Raw genomic sequence first — 16,079 nt, forward strand, 5'->3', positions numbered from 1 at the left:
GAATAAGAACCATTATATATAACCAAAGTAAATGTAAAACGCGTTGTAAATAAAGCTAAGAAACTTGTCACTGTACTAACATATAATCAACGATTTATCATATGCTCTGAGTTTTATATAAAATTTATTTTTAGCAAATTAATATGCAAGCAGTTATCAACTTTTCTACTGATAAGTATATAATTTATTACAATTATATATTTCAGACATTTTCGGGAATAAAATTAATCTTGCACATCAATTTGTGAGAAATTGCCAATACAAAGAAAGTTCAAAACAAATTATTTCAGTCAAAATTAAATCAGACTTAAAAAAAAAGAATCATGTATCATGTCATGCAAAAAATATCAAAATAAAATAGTTTGCAATATTTATTTGTATAAAAAAAGTAACACAATTAATCAAGGCAAAAAAATATATTTTATATCTTGAAAACAAATAAATTTACATCGCCAAATTATAACAAGTAAAAAAAGGACATCTTGTTGTCTTTGGTGGGTGTTCCAGTATAAGAAAGGACGATTCATTTCGCAGCTGAGTAGGCGAAAACAGACTCATGTGCGGTATTTTTCATCAGTGCTTGCTATATCCTAATCCATGGCCATAACCATACCCATGGCTGAAGCCGGATCCTAGGCCGTAGCCAGAGCCAGATGCATAGCCAAAGCTGTGTCCAGAACCGTAGCCGCCTCCTAAACCTCCGCCGATGCCGCCTCCGTAGCCGCCGCCGATGCCGCCTCCAATCCCGGAAGCGTAGCCAAAGCCCCCGGCGCCGCCGAAGCCGCCTCCTTGGCCGGAGGAGATGAACACTGGCCTAGTGACGGTGACGGGCTGAGGCACTGGCACAGCCACGGGCTGAGGCACTTGCACAGGGACCGGCTGAGGCACGCTGACGGGGTAGGGATGAGGGACTGGCACAGGCACGGCCTGAGGCACAGGCACAGCTACTGGCCTGGGCACACTCACAGGGTACGGCCTGGGCACAGAGACAGGTACGGGATGAGGGACACTGACGGGGTAGGGCCTGGGTACCGACACTGGGATGGGCTGTGCTACAGGTACGGGCACGGGCCTGTTGACGGTCACAGGTACGGGCTGGGCCACTGGAACCGCTACTACTTGAGTCACGGTCCTCACTGCCGGAGCTGACACCGCCACTCCGATACCAGAGCCGATACCAAGGCCGGCACCTGAGCCAAACCCAATGCCGGAACCGAAGCCAGAGCCGTATCCAAGACCACCGCCCAGGCCGTAGCCGCCACCATAGCCGCCTCCGTAGCCGCCTCCATAGCTGCCTCCGTAGCCGCCTCCGTAGCCGCCTCCATAGCTGCCTCCGTAGCCGCCTCCGTAGCCGCCTCCATAGCTGCCTCCGTAGCCGCCTGCGTAGCCGCCTCCGTAGCCGCCATCATAGCCGCCACCATAGCCGCCACCATAGCCGCCTCCATAGATGCCCCCGTACCTACTCAGTAGGCCTCGTTTCTCATGCTTCTTTTCTTCAGTGGCTGCGGCCCGGACTGTGGCTACGGCAGCCAGCAAGAAGGCGCAGGCCTGCGAACAAACAAGGTTACCATTAGATTGTATGCGTTAATTTAACATTTTTTAAATTAATACATTTATCGATTTTTACATGTTTTTTAAATTTGAACATTGACGAGTAAAGGAATTATTTTGTAAATTATTGTAATTTATTTATGGTTTGTTATCTTTAGCAATGAATAGATGATAGTAATAGGATAAACTTGAAATTTTAATCAAAAAACTTTCGTAATGCACATGGTTTTTAAATCAACACACAGAAAAATCATTATTTAAATTGTAAGTATAAGAAATGAAACGAAAACAATTATTAAGAATATAAAAAAGACATCTTGCTGTAAATAAATATATAATTTTAATTCTTTCGTTTAACAAATTTGAATTAATATTTTTTTCTCCTTTTTTTAAGAGTCATTTTATGTCTTTTAGTTTTAAAATAATATGAATTTCAGCATATATGAAAATTTTTCATAAAATGATTTCAAACTTTACCCAGAAAATTAAAATCTTTCTTCTTTAAGTAATTAAAACATTTATTTGCTTTTTCATTTAACATCATTTGATTAAACTGCTAAATTCGATGACATGTTAAATGTAAATTTCGTCCAATGTGAGTACTGATGAGGTGAGATAGTAACCAAAATATTGTGCGATTATTCCAAAAGTAAATGTAATATGCAAAAGAAAATGTAATTGTTTGATATTGAAATTTTGCATTCGTTGAGGTAGTGCGCACACATAAAATGATTTACAAAAACAATAAAAAAGTGTATCTTTACAGTATCATTACATTTGTAGTCATTTATAACTATTACTTATATATTAAATACTAATAATATCACAAGAAAAAACTATTTTAATAGCCAGTTACTATTAACTTATTTAGCCATTACACTAAGTTCTTAAGCATGTTTTAACATAGTAACATATTAGTTTTTGTTTATATAAAAATTGTTATGACCTAAAAAATGTGGAAATCTGTTTGGTAACTATGGGTTCCTATCCCTCTCGCTTACGTGAAAAACGCTTCGTCAACTTGGATTTTTCAATCATGGATACTATAATTCAAATTTTAACATTATTTATCTCAAATTCTCCCATTTCACGGCATAAATAATATCTTCCAGACTACCGGAAGTGTTGACTTAAACAATTAGCCAAAGCTAAGTCATATGCCTTGTCAAAACAAAAAAATGCACAGAAGTTTTATTGAAATTCGAATTAAACTATTTTATAATGCAAATGGAGAGGCCTAATTCCTCTTAAGATGTTCAGACATCCGGCTTACGGACGAGCGTGGTAATCGCACACGTGTTTCAAGTCTCAACTGTCGCCGACGCCAGGGCCTAACAGCCTGCTGCACTCACCAGAAGCAGTCTCATGGTTGCGCCGAGTGTGTGTGGAGAGTCGAGGATGACTGCTGTCTCGCTGCGGTCCCGCTGGTTTTATACGCCTTGTTCGGCAACTGCTCGCTTTCATAACACCCGCCGCTCCCTCCCTTCCTGCTCCGACTGGCGGGAGTTTGTTCTGCCTTCTTTCCTGGGCACGCATTCTCACCATGTTTAATCCGCTCATGCTTGCAGGAGCTTTGATCATCTTTATATATATATTTCTTGTGTGCGTGTGTATGTCACTGAACTCCTCCTAGACGGCTGGACCGATTTTGATGAAATTTTGTGTGTGAGTTCACGGGGATTCGAGGATGGTTTAGATTCACAATTGGATATTTTATCTCGATTCTGAGTTAAGAAAAACTAAAAAAAAAACACGCTTTAAAAGCAAAAATAGCAACGCATTATTAGAAGCCATTAAGTTTTGCTATTGTAAGGAACTAAGTAGAGAGTAAGAAAAAAATAAAGATCCTGACAGTTTATAGCGTCGCCATATTTGTTTCAATTTTCAATACCCTTTTTGTATATTACAATTTAAATTGCAGAAAAAAAATCATGTTTCATAGCCACACAAATAGTGAGGATGGTTTAGATTCACAATTGGATATTTTATCTCGATTCTGAGTTAATAAAAACTAAAAAAACACGCTTTAAAAGCAAAAATTGCAACGCATTATTAGAAGCCATTAAGTTTTGCTATTGTAAGGAACTAAGTAGAGAGTAAGAAAAAAATAAAGATCCTGACAGTTTATAGTGTCGCCATATTTGTTTCAATTTTCAATACCCTTTTTGTATATTACAATTTAAATTGCAGAAAAAATTCATGTTTCATAGCCACACAAATAGTGAGTGTGTGTCATTTCTCTATGTCCACGAGGTCTCGCCGCGTCAATTTTCTCCTTGGAGCGAACCCGTCCGCTTAATTAAATAAACAGCTTTTATCGTTGAATGATTTCATGATTTATTTAATGAAAATATGCTCTCATAAAAAAATTAGTTAGATAGACATTCAATAGGTGTCTTTCTCTCACTCTTTCTCTCACTCTGAAATGTATGTAGCTTGCTCGCGGGTCAGTAATGCAGACAATCTTTACATTCTAGCTCGAGACGGAAAAAACAGTAAATGTGGTCTACAAAGACATTTTATGAAGTGTCTTCCCGTCATTACATTTGAAAGTAGAAACACTTTTACTCAAAATTTAGGTAGTAACATATTTTTATTGCAAAGACTGAAATAGAGGTGAGAAAAATTATCATTTGTGAACATAAGAAAACTACTACAACTGTATCAACTGTTATGTTATAATGTTTAAATTTCTAAATGGTGCAAGATAATACAAAATTCCATGCGGAAAAAGTCGTGGGCAGCAGATACGTATAGTTATAGGTGTGGGGCTATGCATGCTGATTTTTCATATACTGCATGGATGCGAACATGTAAGAATAATCTATCTATCTTACTATAATAAAACTACTTTTTCTGTCTGTCTGTTTGTACGCGATTTTGATGAAATTTTGTGTGTGAGTTCACGGGGATTCGAGGATGGTTTAGATTCACAATTGGATATTTTATCTCGATTCTGAGTTAAGAAAAACTAAAAATACACGCTTTAAAAGCAAAAAAACTAAGCATTGTTGATGATTAGCCTCCATGGCAACGGGCTTTTGCATTGTTGTTGCCTTCTGCGTAACCATGGGAAAGGTTTTTGGTAACGGCAGTGGCGTGCCCAAGAGGAGGGGTATGTATAATGAGAAGATACAAAATTTCCAGCGTAGAAATACTTACCGCCATATCCATATCTCACAAAAAGTACATTTGGGCAGGACAATGTCTGTCGGGTCCGCTAAAAAGATATATAGAGAGATAGAGATATAAATAGAAAGATAGAGAGAGTTATAGAGATATACATAGAGAGATAGAGAATTAGAGAGATTAAGAGAGATGCTTAGTATACGTTTAAAAAATTACAAAAAAAAAAATTGATTGAGGCATTGCAACGCATGCCGGGCATTATCTAGTATATATGTATAAAACTTAACAGTGTGGATGGATAGTTAGGTAATGGCTTTTTTTGAGACAGAATTGTCAAGTAACAAAAAGCATAAGTACCATAACTTTTAAAACACATTTGTACTGATATTGTGAAAATTTACCACTATTGTTCACTAGGCCTATGCATATCATTTACATGCATGTTTCACAACATTTTTAATTTTGGTTTGTTTGTAAGGATGTTTGGACGCATACACTGGAAGTTGCTTATTTGTGAATGTTTCACTTAACATGTCAGTTGTACAAGTTATTTGACCCATTTTAATATGATGAGCCCCGTTTTGTGCCTCGTATGGCAATGATGATAAGCATTTATAAGAAGCTGGTTCTATGAATGGTTAGTGTGTATTTTGTATGAAGCAGCCTTTCAGAATATACTTAATTGAAATGATAAAAATATTTTTTCCATATTCTCAAGCCTGCCTCACACAGTACCTACCGTATTCCTTACAATATTCAGTAAACTAGTAATATATATAAAGTAATAGAAAAATCTAAACCGATCTGAAATCAATGGATGGAATGGCCGTTACCATGGATACAAATAAATATCTACGCTTCAGATCTATTCCACAGAACTGTGCTATTTTTACCACGATAAAAGTATTCTATGACACTCTCTGGCCCATGAACTCTGTATGCAAAAAAAAATCATGTCATCCGTTGCTTCGTTTCTGCGTGAAAGAAAACAAACCAACAAACCTTTTTCGCTTCATAATATAAGCATTGAAAATAAATAACAGAACTCGCCAGCCATTATACAAATGTTGTGCACTTATAAAGTTAGTAGAACTGCCCGACACGAGATGGCATTGTGATCGCCTCGTCGAGCTGGTGGCGCTGTTGTGCGGTAAACAGGGGAGGTATTAATTCATTCAATATTCCTTGATAATTTTCTTTGTCTTAGAAATAAATTTAGCTGCTTTCATGAATGGCCCTGGAGAAATCAGGCCACGGAACTAGCTGCCTGCTTTCTTCTTGGGAATCTGAGGTTATGTTAGTTGGTTTGATCTTTGATGATTCACATTTTGCGATTTATTGTATACTTTGAATGGGAACATATCTTGCTTTTTGCGTTTGATGGTTTTTTAATCCAACATTTTTTAAAAGCGCTCAAATACAACGTGGGCAATAATAACTTAAAAAAAGTTGAAGACCTTTTTAAAATTTTGTCACAAAATGAACCTAATCATTCTACACAGCTATCAGTCAAACGAAATATTACATTAAAATGGCTCAATGAATTAATAAAGATATCGTTTCAGATATTACTATCCCGATTAAACTGATAATAATTAACATATTTTGTGGCTGAAGATCTCGTTACCTGAAATTCGAAAGAATAAAATTACTTAACAAACACAATCTGATATGCAACAACATATAAAGGTAATTTTTCACAGAATTATGATTTCCTGCATAGGACCTTGATATAAAATTGGCTTCGAGACCAAAAATATTTTTTTTCTTTAAGGCTTCTGAATTTAAAAAAAAAAAAAATAGTGTTAGGTAGTCGACGTTATAGACAAGCAAAGAGAACATGTAGTTTGTATGAATTAATTATGGTTTCATTCAAATTAAAACCAAACAGTGAATGCTAAAATGTAATTGAAGTCTTGATTCAATGCAAAACAAAATTTCAAGTAAAATCTTGTGATAGCTAGAGTGAGTTTTCATTAACTGAGCGAAAGAATAAATACTATAACAATCAATTTTTAGGGCGTTTCCTAATACTGTTTTACATCAGGTTATAAAGTATGGTAGGACTATGTTTTGTGGAAAAGCAATATTTTCGTTTTGTGATAATAACCAAATAATTTGCTTGTGTAAAATTTTTTGATTTTGGGTTGTTTTAAACATGCTTTATGGTTATTTTAAATAAATTAAGATATGTAATTTACGTAAACACAGCTTATCACATGTCTTTTTACACTCGTGTGAAAAATGATCAAAAATAAATATTATTGTATAGGTTTTACACTTTTTTATACACTAATAAAAGTTTGCTACTTTTAAAATATTTAATTAAATATTGCCAATTATATTGTGGAAAGACTGATAATTGTTTGACGATAGCTCTGAAGATGCAATTTTTTTCTTAAATGCAGTAGTGACAATGTGAAGCAGTCTTTTAAACACGTCCAAAAAATCTGTCAAGAAGAGAAAGATAATGATAGTAAAGGATCTGGCTGGTCTATGTCTAGTATAAATCGATTGGAGCTGAGAATTAGTTTTTTCACGCCAATGCAGGATTAAATGTTTATTACATTTTTAACTTTCGCAAGTGTGTTTGTGGTAGAGTAAAAATTACATAATATTTTTTTATTTGTACTTTTATGGTGTTTGATTTCTCGAACCTGTAATTTTTATTTTATTAATTGATCAAGCATCGGACAAAAACGATCGCATTAATCAGTAATTTAATGAGTTAAATTTTTATGAAATTTGGAATTTTTCCTGAGTTTCTAGGTCAATAAATACAAATTTACAAGATGGCGTCCAAATTTCAAGTAATAGGTAATAAATTAATACTGCACTTTAGTGGACAAAAACCAACTAACATTTTGGTAGTGCACGTTAGCAGACGAAAACAAGATGGCGGATATGATATCATAATAGGTGTCAATATATACCTTGGCATAAGTGGTGGGAGGTCAGTCTGCCGGCGGATTCCGTGGAAAATTTTTAGTTTTGTACTCACCAGGTACGAACCGAGGACGTATGTGCGTGTTTTACATAACATTCAATTAAACTTTGATTAGTTAAATTTTTATAAATTTAGAATTTCTTCCCATTAAAATCGGATTATAATTACCGATTTTCAAGATAGTGGAGCGTAACGAAACGTTCAACGATTATGTCATACACATCCAAGATGGCGAGCGTAACGAAATTTGCATCATTTCTAGAATCCAAGATGGCGACCGTAACGATATGTGCCACAGTGTTTTTAAATATATATTTGCTAATTTAATTAGTTAATTTTTTATGAATTTAAAATTTCTCTGGATTTTATAGCATAATAATTACCTATTTTCAATATGGCGAACATGACGTCTTACTAGCTGTCGATATATACCTTGGCATTAGTGTTGGGAGGTCAGTCTGCCAGCGGCTTCCGTGGAGGAAGGATCTGATGTTATTTTATATTTTTCTGCCCTTACCAGGTTCAAACCAAGGACATAAAAGCCTTTTTAATATATTTTTTATTAATTTGGTAACTTAAATTTTTGATAAATTTTAGCATTTTTCATTAAAATCGAATAATAAATAAAGATTTTCAAGTCGGTGGCCTTAACGGAGATTGAAACGGTGACGTCATAATCCAAGATGTCGTTAAAGGCTTATCGGAGTCTGTAGATATGGATTGTTAAGCCTCAATATGGACATTTTATGCCGTTGGAATTTTTAAGGACAAAAAAGGAAAATTTTCCCTCAAAACGAGATTTTTTCCCGAGAAAATAGGAAATGTTTAGTAATTTTGAGTTATTTTGAGTAAATTTGAAAGAATTTTGAGTTATTTTTGAGTCCAAACTGGCCGCCGTGTCGTCACAATCCAAGATGACGGTCGGCGTTCTGATTTATAACTTAACTTCTCGTAATACAGCATCCTTTATTTTGAATGTGTTTTTAAATGTACTTCTTCTTCGTTGATTGTGCCACCAACTGCGATTCTTTTTTTATTGATTTTCCTTTTCGTTGATTGTGCTTCCGATTGTGTTTCCTTTTTATTTATATTGTGCTTTCAGTTGTGCTACTTTATGATGATTGTTCTTCCTTTTCGTTGATTGTGCTTCCAATTGTGCTTCCTTTTCATTTATTGTACATCGTTAAGTCAGTGCACAAGAAATTATTGGTCTCGGGGATCGGAGATGCCTGGTATAAACGCCTTAAATTGGACATGGTCTGTTTAAAAGATTTTCGAGTATCTTCGAAAAATACCTGTTGCTTCGGTGACGCTTAATCTATTTGGCTAACATTTAACAATTCCTGCTTGGAACAAATTCGAATTATCGAAACATTAAACTTCCATGGTAGGCACATCAACAACGTAATTAATTCGTCAGACAGGTATCTTGTAAAGAGTCGTTTTTCGTAGAGTATGTGATTAATAAACACCACGAAAAGTAATGGGAAACAAAATTTTAAATTAATTTTAGTTTTATTTACTCTTATTACTGGCTGAGAATCAAACCTAAGGATGGAAATCTATGGTGTCAATCATATATTAATATACTTTTAAAATAGTTTTTAGAATTTTTTTCCGAATTTCGAGAAAAATTATTACTAATGTTTATGATGGTGGCCAATATATCATCGACGGCTTGCTTGAGGCTAGTGTACGATGACCCTAAGTTTTTAAAAAAAATTACAATATTTTTTTTAATTTAATATTTTTTACATACCTAATATAATTTTTTATGCACCGGTCAAGTATCGAATCAAGGACAGGGAACGATCTAATAAATAAGTATATAGTTGCAGATTTATGTAATGAATTTTGAAAATTTTCCCGAATTTATAGCTAAATAATTACGAATATCCAAGATTTTGACCAAATTTCAAGATGGTGGGCACCACAGTAATAAAACTGATCACTGCACTCTAGTGGGTAAAAATCAAACTAACATGGTAGCAGGGCACTCTATCAGACGCCTTTTTTTTCTCTCCAAGTTCAAACCGAGGACTTCATATTGTAGCGCATTTTCAATTAAAATAATTTTTTAAAAAGGATTAAAATAATTTTTTATTAAATTGAAAATTTACCGTGAATTTTTAGTTAAATAATTACGGATATTCAAAATGGCTAAAGTGTCGCCAAATTTTAAAAATGATTTACTTTTAAATAAAATGTTATTAATTAGATTTTTATTAATGTTAAAATTTCCCCCCGATTTTACAGCATAAAAACGGATTTCCAAGATGGCGGCCGTAACAAAAAGTTCAACGGTGTCATAATAATTAAAAATGGCGGCCATGACAACATAGTGGTCGAGGTCATGACTTTGGTGGCTTAGTGCGTCTTGCTCATTGGGAATGTAAACTGCTTTGGGGGATATTAGGACCGTTGAAATTTTCGAGGAATAAAAATGGGAATTTTTTCCTCAAACGGGGATTTTTACCATTATATAAGGAGGAAAAAATGTCTAATTTTTTTGAGATTTTTTAAAATCAGATTTTGATTCCTAAAAACTGGACAATTTTGGCGGTTTTTGGCGTTTTTGGGCAAATGTTGAAGAATTTTGAGTAATTTTTGGTATTTGTTTAAGCAAATTTTGAAGTACAAAGTCTAGGTTTTCCAATATGGCCACCGTGACTTCAAATCCAAGATGGCGGACATCGGTTTCCAGCTCCACAGGCTCCTAAGCCAGAAGTCATTGCACGACCACCATTTACATGCTACACACACCTCTAATTTTACTTAAATTAATTTTTAAAGAAGTGTTTGCCTTTTCAGTGTAACGAAAATGTAGAACTGTAGCATCGCTTCACCAACACAAGCTCGAGAGTGAGGAGTGGGGCGCTCAATACTACTTCTTCAACTAACCCACATTGAGTGACCCAATTTTAATCCTCCTTTCCCTATCAAACATTGAATTCCTCACTACTGGACGTAGCAAATTTTGTTACATTCTGATAAGTCATTGTCTCAACTTACTCTACCAGCTATCTCGTTTCTGTATATCGAATCATTTCGCCTGCTTCCTCCTGTGTACCAAAGAGCAAGGAAATTTAAAACATGAAATACTGTTCTCCTTGCCATGTAAATGCATTATACATGTTTTATTTCGACTTGATTTCTGCCCAGACAGAGAGAAAAAGAAAGAGATATTGTAGTAATTTGCTGCTGACTGCAGAACAAGCAGTAAAAAAAAGTGTCATACATGTCGAACGATTTTTTTTAAACATTTTACTTGAGAGCCCACCTCACCGTTTAAATTCAGTCCTAAACTATTTTATGTAATTAAGTCTGTAGGATGTTGGATATGTTTTACGATATATGGCTTTTGAATTCTCCATTGAATAAATGTTGGCAAATAACTTTTAAATGTATGAAAACATGTCAGATATCTATGACTTTAGTTTGTAAAGCATCACAATTAATTGGGTGCAAATATATTAATATATGAAGTTATTAAAACATTTAATTACATTGTGATAATGTGTAGGTGGCAGTGTTTGCTAACTAGTCTTACTCACGTGGTATGGTCGTGACTCGATCCCAATACCTCGGCATGTCTCAAACATATAGCACTGAGTCGGTAGCCAAGAGTTTTAGAGCACACAAAATGTGTAGCGTAAAGATCTAAATTTAACTTAGATTCAAGACAAAGGTTTAAAAAAAATATATATTTGTAATGCTGCAACAAAAAATTATTTGTTAAATATTAATGTCAATTTCAATATTACGAAAGACATTAATATGGGAATGAAGTCTATTTTATGATCGTAATGTATTTTGCGAGAATGTTATGTTATAGCAATTACATTTTTTTTCATTTATATTATTTCTTCTTTCCTTATTAGAAAAAAAAAACCACTGAAGAATTTAAGGCGTCTTGTTTTCTCTCAGTATAAGTTCTTTATTTCCCAAAATTGGCTCGTATAATCAGTTTAAAACATTAGTCCTTTATTGTGTTAACTGACGAACGAAACATTGTTTTTTCCTTAATATTTTAGTGTTACATTAAAGTTAATATATTATTTTTATTTGTATTTCAAATATTATAATTTAACATAAAAATAAAAAATAAAATTTTTTTTGGGTTGTTGAATTAGAGTTTCATTAAAAAAGTACATATATGTATTACAGCGTGTCGTGGCCTATCTTTTCTTGAAGGCTTGACTGATCGTTCATTGGTTGTTTACCTTGGGGTAAAGATTGGCGGATTGCTATCCGCCCACTGCTGTCCAGCTCGACAGTCTGGTTGGCTTCGGTGGCTGTAGCTCGCGGTAAACGGGACGGTTTAGCTTCTGGATGCTGAGGCACTCTGAGCTGAGCAGCACGAGAGGGCTCCTGAGAAGGGCCCGGCCCAACTAGGATACTCCCGGCGTGAATACTAAACCCATTTTTTTTCTCAATTGTGAAAGGTGCCGACTACTAGTGGGTTTTCTTGGTATGTTTGGTATTCATGTTTTCCGCACTAATGCATGTCGTCACCGTTTCAACTCACTGTGGTACCGTTCAACCGTCTCTAAAGACTTCATGTCGGCGAGAATTTATAAATATAAATAATAATTTATTCATTATATAAAACTAACCCAGTTAATCTCGGGGCTCGGGCCCACCCGTCTGAAACTACTCATAGTTTTACCGCCCAAACCAACACTGCGACTCTTTCTCCGGTGCGCCCGGCCATGCAGAACTGACAGTAGCAGTGCAGTGCCGTTGTGCGCACATTTACGCGTATGACTTCTACACCGACAACTCCACTTTATTGTACCCTTCTGTCAATCAGCTTTAATGAGCTACTATATATTTAACGTATTAAAACACAATCTAGTCCTGATGTCAAATATGACTTACTATCCTTCATACTATTTTTAGGCAAAGCACAGTGGGAGTAATCTAAAAAAAAACGAACAATAATATTATTTGGCGTAAAACGACACTTTAATTTTATTTTATTTTTCTACTCGCGTGTTGTTTAGTCAGAGAAAGAGCGAAATTTTAAGGAATTCCCCTGCCCTAGGTACAACGGCTCTATCATTTCGAAGAGGCAATCACAGTGCCATCTTGTGTCGGGCAGTTCAACTAACTTTGTAAGTGCACAACATTTGTATGATGGCTGGCGAATTCTATCATTTATATTTAAAGCTTATATTACAAATGCGGAAATGGGTTTGTTGATTTGTTTTCTTTCAAGCAGAAACGAAGCAATGGATCGACATGATTTTATTTTTGCATACAGAGTTCATGGGCCAGAGAGTGTCTTGGTAAAAAAGCACAGTTCTGTGGAATAGATCTAAAGGGTGGATATTTATTTGTATCCATGGTGACGGCCATTCCATCCATTGCTTTCAGTTCATGTAGGATTTTTCTTTTACTTTATATATATTATGATCAAAGCTCCTGCAAGCATGAGCGGATTAAACATGGCGAGAATGCGTGCCCAGGAAAGAAGGCAGAACAAACTCCCGCCAGTCGGAGCAGGAAGGGAGGGAGCGGCGGGTGTTATGAAAGCGAGCAGTTGCCGAACAAGGCGTATAAAACCAGCGGGACCGCAGCGAGACAGCAGTCATCCTCGACTCTCCACACACACTCGGCGCAACCATGAGACTGCTTCTGGTGAGTGCAGCAGGCTGTTAGGCCCTGGCGTCGGCGACAGTCGAGACTTGAAACACGTGTGCGATTACCGCGCTCGTCCGTAAGCCGGATGTCTGAACGCCTTAAGAGGGATTAGTCCTTTCGTTATTGGAGTATCAAATATTTTTATACCAATTGCAGTAAAACTTCTGTGCATATTTTGTTTTGTTTTGACAAGGCGAACGACTTAGCTGTGGCTATGTGTTGAAATAAACCCTTACGAACTGGTGTGATTTTCATGATAGTTGTTAGTCGCTCGCGTTCAATGATAAGTGGTTTCCTCGTGAAGCTTACAGACTAGAGCCTGTTAGTAAATATGTGGTTGCAACAAGGTATATGTGGTTGGGAAGATATGATTTATGGCTTGAAATTATAAAATTCTAGATAAATAATTTTAAAATTAGAATTATAAAAAAAAATAAGTAGGTGGAGCATAATCCAAATAAGCAAACGTGATGTGAACCCAAAGGACGCAAACTGCTCCAACAGTTTTTAGGCCATAACAATTTTTATATCAACAAAAATTAATATGTTTCTTTGTTAAAACATACTTAATAACGCAGTGAAATGGCTAAATAAGTTAATAGTGACTGGTTGATACAAATAGATTTCGTTGTGATATTATATACTATTTTATGTATAAGTAATTATTGTAAATGACTAAAAATGAAATAATACTGTAAGGATACACTTTGTTATTGTTTTTGTAAATATTTTATGTGTTCGCTCTACCTCAACGAAGGCCAAATTTAAATATTAAACGAGTATTTTTTTCCCGACATAAATACTTTTGGAACCAACGCAGAATATTTTGGTTTCTATCTTACCTCATCAATCCTCAATCACATTGGACGAAATTTTTAACGTGTCAGTGAACTTAGCAGTTTAATCTAATGATGTTGAATGACAAGGTAAATACATTTTTAAATTACTCGATAGTGTTTGGGTTTTTCTTAAAGAATCTGGAACATTAAAATTTTCTGGGGGTAAATATTATAAATAATTTTATTAAAATCTTCATATATGCAGTAATTCGTGTTATTTTGAAACCAAGCGACATAAAATAATTCTAAAAAAAAGTCTTGAAACTAAATTTTTTCATTCAAATATGTTTAACAGAATAATTAAAATAATACATTTATTTACAGTCAGGTATATCGTTTATATTTCTTAATATTTGTTTTTATTTAATTCCTAGTTCAAATTAAATGATGAAATTTGGGTGTGTTGATTTTATATTCTTTGCCAAGGCTAACGACAATAAATATTATACACTAATATGCAAAAAAAAATACTTTACTCGTCAATCTTAAAAGTTATGAAGGCCTGTATAAAATAAAATAAAATAACATTAAATTTGTCACAAATAACCTCATTGTTAAATTAACGCAACCAAATTAATGGTGCCTTCATTTTTCGCAGGCATGCACCATCTTGCTGGTTGCCATAGCCACAGTCCAGGCCGCAACCACTGAAGAAAAGAAGCATGAGAAGCGAGGGCTACTGAGTAGCTACGGGAGTGGCTATGGAAGCAGCTATGGTGGCGGCTACGGGGGCGGCTATGGTGGTGGCTACGGAGGCGGCTACGGAGGCGGCTACGGAGGCGGCTACGGAGGCGGCTACGGAGGCGGCTACGGAGGCGGCTATGGTGGCGGCTACGGCCTGGGCGGTGGTCTTGGATACGGCTCTGGCATCGGTTCCGGCATTGGGTTTGGCTCAGGTGCCGGCCTTGGTATCGGCTCTGGTATCGGAGTGGCGGTGTCAGCTCCGGCAGTGAGGACCGTGACTCAAGCAGTAGCGGTTCCAGTGGCCCAGCCCGTACCTGTGACCATCAACAGGCCCGTGCCCGTACCTGTAGCACAGCCCATCCCAGTGTCGGTACCCAGGCCCTACCCCGTCAGTGTCCCTCATCCCGTACCTGTCTCTGTGCCCAGGCCGTACCCTGTGAGTGTGCCCAGGCCAGTAGCTGTGCCTGTGCCTCAGGCCGTGCCTGTGCCAGTCCCTCAGCCCTACCCCGTCAGCGTGCCTCAGCCGGTCCCTGTGCAAGTGCCTCAGCCCGTGGCTGTGCCAGTGCCTCAGCCCGTCACCGTCACTAGGCCAGTGTTCATCTCCTCCGGCCAAGGAGGCGGCTTCGGCGGCGCCGGGGGCTTTGGCTACGCTAACGGGATTGGAGGCGGCATCGGCGGCGGCTACGGAGGCGGCATCGGCGGAGGCTACGGAGGTGGCTACGGAGGCGGCTACGGAGGAGGCATCGATGGCGGCTACGGTTCTGAACACGGAGGCAGCAGCTTGGGAGCTATCGGCTACGGCTCAGGACTCAGCTATGGATCCGGGTCTAGCCACGGCTTCAGTTCCGGCTACAGCTCTGGATATGGTTATGGCCATGGATTAGGATACAGCAAGCACTGATGAAAAATACCGCACATAAGACTGTGTTCGCCTAGTCAGCTGCGAAATGAATCGTCTTTTTTTATACTTGATCACCCACCAAAGACACCAAGATGTCGATTTTTACTTGTTATTTTTGCGATGGAAAAATTATTTGTTTTCAAGATATTAAACATATTTTGGCCTCAATTTATTGTGTTACTGTTTATTTTTATACAAATAAATAATGCAGTATATTTTTGATTTGGTATTTATTATATTACATGATACACGTTTTTTTTATCACATAAAAAATACAATCATATGATTGGTTTTAATTTTAAAATCTTACTAAGTGATGCGCGTAAACTATTTTCCCCAAAAATGTCTGAAATGTGTAAATGTTAAAGTAGCTATGTTGAAT

At 36.6% G+C, this 16,079-nt stretch overlaps 2 protein-coding genes across 2 annotated transcripts; one reads left to right on the top strand and one right to left on the bottom strand.

The window, feature by feature from the left end:
- Positions 1–357: 357 nt before the first annotated feature.
- LOC134535299 (uncharacterized) lies at positions 358–2,950 on the bottom strand. Its single transcript, XM_063374367.1, has 2 exons — positions 2,904–2,950; positions 358–1,548 (listed from the first exon to the last, which is right to left on the bottom strand). Exons 1-2 carry the CDS (start codon positions 2,916–2,918, stop codon positions 574–576), a joined length of 990 nt encoding a protein of 329 aa, XP_063230437.1. The 5' UTR covers positions 2,919–2,950; the 3' UTR covers positions 358–573.
- Positions 2,951–12,979: 10,029 nt separating this feature from the next.
- LOC134535298 (uncharacterized) lies at positions 12,980–15,865 on the top strand. Its single transcript, XM_063374365.1, has 2 exons — positions 12,980–13,270; positions 14,711–15,865. Exons 1-2 carry the CDS (start codon positions 13,256–13,258, stop codon positions 15,695–15,697), a joined length of 1,002 nt encoding a protein of 333 aa, XP_063230435.1. The 5' UTR covers positions 12,980–13,255; the 3' UTR covers positions 15,698–15,865.
- Positions 15,866–16,079: the final 214 nt, after the last annotated feature.

Source organism: Bacillus rossius, chromosome 8 (genome assembly GCF_032445375.1).
Source record: "Bacillus rossius redtenbacheri isolate Brsri chromosome 8, Brsri_v3, whole genome shotgun sequence".
In the NCBI taxonomy this organism is placed as follows: Eukaryota; Metazoa; Arthropoda; class Insecta; order Phasmatodea; family Bacillidae; genus Bacillus; species Bacillus rossius.